The sequence below is a fragment of the Suncus etruscus genome, chromosome 7 (assembly GCF_024139225.1).
Source record: "Suncus etruscus isolate mSunEtr1 chromosome 7, mSunEtr1.pri.cur, whole genome shotgun sequence".
NCBI lineage: Eukaryota > Metazoa > Chordata > Mammalia > Eulipotyphla > Soricidae > Suncus > Suncus etruscus.
Genome location: NC_064854.1, coordinates 53944704 through 53950888, shown reverse-complemented (window position 1 = coordinate 53950888; position 6185 = coordinate 53944704). Strand labels below are relative to the sequence as shown.

Genomic DNA, 6185 nt, shown 5'->3' with positions numbered 1-6185 from the left:
AATAAAACAAGTACACGGTGGCCAGGAAACCAGCTCCAGGTGGCGACAATAAATAAGGGTGGGAAGGCGATTGAGAGTCCAGGTACCCACAGAGGTAGTGAGGGTCAGGTTGGGGGCCCAAGGTCCCTCCCATCGGCTCTTCCAGAGAAACTGATCATTAATAGTAGAAACTGACCATTGATAAATAGAAGAAACTGATCATTGATAAATAACTGCACAACCAAAATAATCATGACCCAAGCCAATAATGCCATACTCAAGTCACTCTCTCAGAGGAACCCCCTTTCCAGGAGACAATAATTAATTTCCCAAGGGGCCTGAAGAGGGAGCACACATGGACTATCCACCAATCACAGAAGTGTCACCTGAGATGTCCATCCAGTGGAGGGACGGTGGGCAGGTTCTGGATTGCCCACACTCCCTCATGGGCCCCTCTAGTTTGTAGGGAAGAAATCTAAGCCTCACCCTACCAAGGGCACCTCTTTCCAAAACAGCCTCAGGGTCGGGAGCAGCACAGGACTCCCATCCCCTTGGCCTTCAGAGGGGAGGGGGCAGTACATAGCACGAACAAGGGGTGCAGGGCCAGCTCAGACTTCACAAGTGACACTGCCCATAGCTGGTCCTCACTTGCCCTGCTTGTCTCCATCACAGTATCTCTGATCCACGTGTGTCCCCCCAATAGGTACAGAGGAGGCCCTCTCATAACCCAGAAGTCCTGGACAACTCATGCCACCATCTTCCCCTACCATGAGCTCTCCCAGCCCCAAAGGGGGACCCCCTCAGGCTTGGAACTCGGTCCTGGCCTCTGAGGAACAGGTGTCCATCACTAAGAAAGGGTAGCAGCACCCTCACAACAAATTCAGGGCAGCTTAGCTATGCATAGGCCACGGGGACAGGTGCATGTCACCAGATCCCTGTAGGCAGGGGAGCGTAGGAATCGGGGGGTATGAGTCCTTCTCCATCAGAGTGCGGGTCTTGAACTGTGCAGCATCAAAGCAACTGCGGGGGGTAGCCTGCAGGCCTGCCCGGGTCAGCTCACGGGTCTCGTGGTCCAGGTTCACCTGGGGAGCAAGGGAACACAGAGGGAGTGAGTAAGGGGCCCCTCACTTCATAAGAGACTCAGCATGCAGGCAGGTAGGAGGTGAGACCAGCTTTAATGGGGGAGCTACATCAAAGGAATATGCTAGTCCCAAATATGCTAGTCCCAAAGCCCCCCTAGTCCCAAAGCCTGATCCTCCCCAAAACCTTTTGTCCAGTCACCCTCTGGACTTGCAGGTCTTGGGATGTTCCTGGGTTTTTTTGTTTGGTTGCTTGTTTGGGGGGAGATTGGGCCATACCTGGTGGTGCTCTCAGGGTTCTATACTCCTGTTTCTACACTCAAGGAATCTCTTCTGGCAGTTCTCAGGGGGCAGTGCTCAGGGACCCATATGGGATGCCAGGGATCAAACCACTGTTGGCCACGTGCAAGGCAAGCACCCTCCCAACTGTGCTATCCCTAGGGCTCATTATCTCAGAATGCTCTTTCCTTCCCTCATTCTGCATCTCTAGAACCAAGCCCAGCCTCAACCTCCCTGTCTGCAGGGGATGCTTGTCCCCTTTCAGCCTACGATTCCCTCTCTGTCCTGGCCCTCAGCATGTACATATCTGGCGGCATGGGGTTCCAGCAGAGCCCTTGGGGTTACAGCTACTGCCCCCAGGACCTCTCTCATGGAACTAAAGAACTAAAGTTCGCTCTCTGAACTAAAGGCATCCAATGGCACTACCACGTGATTGCCACTGGGTGGCGCCATGTACCTGGTCACGGGCAAAAGCCCAATAAGCCAGGCCACACAGACTCCTCAGTTATGTATTTTGAGTCTCTTTAAAAAAAAAGGGGGGGGGGGGCCGGAGTGATAGCACAGAGGTAGGACATTTGCCTTGTACGCGGATGACCCTTGATGGACCCGGGTTTAATCCTGGGCATTACATATGGTCCTCCTAGCCTGCCAAGATGATTTCTGAGCACAGAGCCAGAAGTAACCCCTGAGGGTCACAGGGTGTGGCGCCAAAAAAAAAAAAAAAAAAAAACCCGAAAAGGGCTAGTGGTAGGGTGTTTGCTTTGCATGCAGAAGACCCATGCCAGACCCAGGTTCAATCCCTGGCATCCCTGAGCCTGCCAGGAGCAACTTCTGAGTGCTGAGCTAGGAATAACCCCTGAGGACTGCTGGGTGTGGCCCCCAAAGATAGACAAAATACAAAAACAAAAAAAGAGCATCTGTACAGTCAGAGAGATAGGGGTTGGGGGGTGGGGAGAAGAGGGAGGCATTTGCCTTGCCAGAAGTGGAGCCCTGGGCATCGCTGGGTTAGACCCAAAACTAAAATAATAATAGGGGCCTGAGTGGTGGTGCAAGCAGTAGGGCATTTGCCTTGCATGTGCTAACATAGGAGGGACCGCAGTTCGATCCCCTGGCTTCCCATATGGTCCCCTAAACCAGGAGCAATTTCTGAGGGCATAGCCAGGAGTAACCCCTGAGTGTCACCGGGTGTGGCCCAAACACCAAAATAAAATAAAATAATAGTAATAATAATAATAATAATAATAATAATAATAATAATAATAATAATAATATAAGGGCATAGCTTGGAGTTACTCCAGTCTGCTGGCTGAGTTGAGAGTAACAGCAGAGCAGTGATTACAACAGTCTCAGACACAACTCTCTCCCCACCAGCTTAATAAAGATATCTGCTCCCAAAGCCAGGGGGTCTACCTGCTGCCCAACCCTGCCCCCCCCCAGTCCTTGGTGGGGTCAAGGGGAAAAAGCAGGGGGTGGGGAGAAGGGGGTCTTGGTTTCTGACCTCCTTGGGGGCTTCGCAGCACACAAACTCCTCGAAGATCCGGCGAGCCTGGGCCTCCAGCTTGGATGCTGAACGGATCTTCTTAAACTCCTCGCACGCCAGCCAGAAGTCCAGGTTTTCCTCGCTAAACTCGGTCTTCAAAAAGGCACGGAAGGCAGCTATCCCATCTGGGGTTGGGTAGAAGGAGGAAATGAGGATCAGGTGGAGGCAGGGGCACTTCATAGGGTGATTTTAAGGGTGTGATTTCCTTTAAGGAGCACCTGCCTGCCACTGTGCTGCATGCAAATGCAAGCACTCTAGGGGACCCTCTGATGACTAGGAATGGGAGACACCCTCAGATCCAAAGCACTTGGATACTCACTTGGGCTGCTCAGCAGTGCATCGAAGGATTCTTTCCATCCCTGTACATCCTCTGAGATGGTCCTGTCAAAGATTAACAAGACAAGATTTAGGTGTGTTGGTTTATCTTGCTCAAAAAAAAAAAAAAAAAAGAGAGAAAGAAACAGACAAGCCAAGATCCAGCCCCAATCTGTACCCAAGAACCAGCTCAGTGGTTAAAAACACCCATGGATTACCCATCAAGGGACCCAAGTGTTCAAATTCAAGGTGGGGACAACCACGTGGGTTTTTGTTGTTGTTTGGTTTCAAAGGGGAGTAATTTAGAAAGTAACCAGTTTTGTGGCCTGGAGCAATAGTACAGTGGGGAGGGTATTTGCCTTGCACATGCTGAAATAAATTTGATCCCCCCCCCCTGCATAAGAGTTACCAGAGCATCACCAGAAATGATCCCTGAGTGCAGAGCTGGGAAGTGCCCCCAAGCATCACCAGGTGTGGCTCCCAAATAAAAGGGGGGCGGAGTTTCATATGCTTCCTGAGGCCAAGAAAGCCTTCCCTGAAGGTCTGCACCCTACCCTCCTACCCCACCCCCAGCCCTGGACCACAGCACTCACCTCTCTTGTTTTCCACTCCTATAAGCTTTTCTTTGGTCTGGCTTGTGGAGCAGAGTGCTCAGGCGGGACTTGAGCTCCTTAGCTCTGGAAGACAAATAACAACAGGTCACCAATCCTGCCACAGGGATCACATTCCACCTTCTTTCCCATGCTCAGCCAGGCCAGAGACGGCTGAAGGGGCACAGAAGAACTTTGGTGTCCATGCCCCAGCCCAGTCTCTGGATGCTTTTCCCAGTTTGCTTCTCTGGGGGCCCCACACCAGACCAGGAAAAGAGGTAGCTCGGAAAAGTAGAGCAGAGCCCACTGCATGGGGGTGTCTCTGTATATGCCTCAGTCCCCTCCTCGCCTTGCCTGTCTCTGACCCATGGGGTAGGAGCCGGGTTCTCAACTCTGGACCCAAGAAGCAGCAGCTGCAGAGGCCCCCCTCCCAGCTGTACATAAGGCACTTAAAAAACAGGAGGTGATAAAGGGAGCTCAGCTCTGCCTGGTGAGGGCGACCCTGCTGTCTCCCAGCTTGGAGAGATGCAATTGTTTGACGGGAGAACGAGAGAAATCAGGGACCCCATTCCCCGCTAGTCTCAACCACTCTGCCCCGCGCGCCCCTCCCACACTTTTGAAAACTCAAGTATCTGAGACCTGGTACCAAGTTCATCACTGCCTGTCAATCGTCAGCATCCCATCTTCCCACCCAGCAGGCGCCCCGACCAACCCTGCCCGCTCTCCTCCTTTAAAGGCATCTGCTATAACTGAAACCCAACTACAATTATGTTTATAATCACGGTGTTTAAATAATTTAATTAAAAATAAAGAAAAACCGGTAACCCAATAAAATAAATAAATAAAAACATCTGGTTTCTGGGCACCCACCCAGCTCATACTGACCTTTCCAAGCAGGTGGTGGGGAAGCCGGTGAGGGTCCGACACATGGCTGCGGGCGCAGGGCAGAACGTGGTGGGGAGGTAGGAGGCAGGCAGAGAAAACGAGCGGCACAGGCAGGTAGCAGCCAAGTAGCAGCCAACTAGTTCCAAAGAAGCAAGCGCCAAGTTTCCAATGCTGCTCCCAGGCACAGACGGCGACTTTTATGTCCTCTGCCGGGGGGCGTGGCGGAGCTGCGCGCCGTCGACCAATGAGAAAGCGAGAAAGACGGTAAGGGCGGGGTCTGGAGCGTGACGGGGCGTGGTTTCGGGGCGAGGCCCCGCCCCGTTCTCACGCGACTTTCCCACCTGGGGCGCCACGTGGGGCCGTCTGCTGCAGCGGTGCGTGTAGGTGTAGGGGCGGCCCTGGCTTCACAGCGGAAAAAGCCAGTGTTTTCTGCTGAACCTGGTCCCGCGCTCATTAGGGGCAACTGGGCTTGCAAGAGTAGGAAACCGGGGTTACAGGGTAGATTCCCACCCCAAAGTTCTTTTCTGGAGAGCCACCGCCGTCTCTCACCGTCTCCTCTGCATCTATACAGCGGGGAGAGATGGAGTCTGATAGTTTCATAGGCCTCCAGAATATTCTAGAATGTTCAGAGATCTGTTCAAGCCCCCAAAGGGAAGAGGATGGGGAGGGGGCCTTTATTGAACATCTAATATGTGCCAGGCATTTGTGCTAGGTATCTGTGCTGTTAGCTCTGGTACCAGAAACTCAATTCAACTGAGTGTATTGTGAGTTTTTTGGTTTTGTTGTTGTTTTTAACTATAGGTTGCTTTTCAGCAAGGCACTACCCAGAGGAGCTTCCTACATTACAGCAGAGGACGGATTGCAGAGTCAGAGCCTCCTCCAGAAGAGGGTCTGTGAGTATCTAGCACCCAAAATACACAGAAGCTGCTAGAATAGCATTAACGTGAAGCTTGGGAGCAACATGGCAGGTCAGCAAGGGAAGGAGACAGTTTCTCAGGAAGTTTAGGTTTCAGAGTTTGTCTTCTTAAGCAAAGCCTCCATGGAAGGAAAGGTTTGAAAAAAGGGCCAAGAGATTCTCCCAAACTCCCCTGAAGGAATTTAGGGAGAAATGCAGGAATAGGGGTCGAAGAAGTAGCACAGCTGTAGGGCATTTATTTACCTTGCAGGCGGCAGACCCAGGAGGGACCTGGTTTGATTTCTTGCATCCTATATAATCCCTCAACCTACCAGGGGCAATTTATGAGTGCAGAGCCAGAAGTAACCCCCTGAGTGCTGCTGGATGTGGCCTAAAAACCAAGTATTCAATTAATAAATAAAGTGTAAAAATTAAAAAAAAAAGAAATGCAAGAACAGCTGATCTAGGATCAAAGGAGGAAAATATTAGGGCAGGTGGGGGTCAGGGGCTGAATCAAAACAATGGGAAGGGGGTCATGGATTAGATACGAGGGAGGAGAGGATATAGTTCTCCCTCGAGTTCCAAGTTACCTACCAGCTCCTCAAAGTTCCAAGTTATATCCT

At 51.6% G+C, this 6185-nt stretch overlaps 1 protein-coding gene across 1 annotated transcript; it reads right to left on the bottom strand.

The window, feature by feature from the left end:
- Positions 1 to 496: 496 nt before the first annotated feature.
- RGS16 (regulator of G protein signaling 16) lies at positions 497 to 4795 on the bottom strand. Its single transcript, XM_049777579.1, is given in 7 exon segments — positions 497 to 535; positions 908 to 943; positions 945 to 1061; positions 2836 to 3002; positions 3197 to 3258; positions 3786 to 3869; positions 4668 to 4795. Coding segments are annotated over 7 exon segments (549 nt in total). The 5' UTR covers positions 4712 to 4795.
- Positions 4796 to 6185: the final 1390 nt, after the last annotated feature.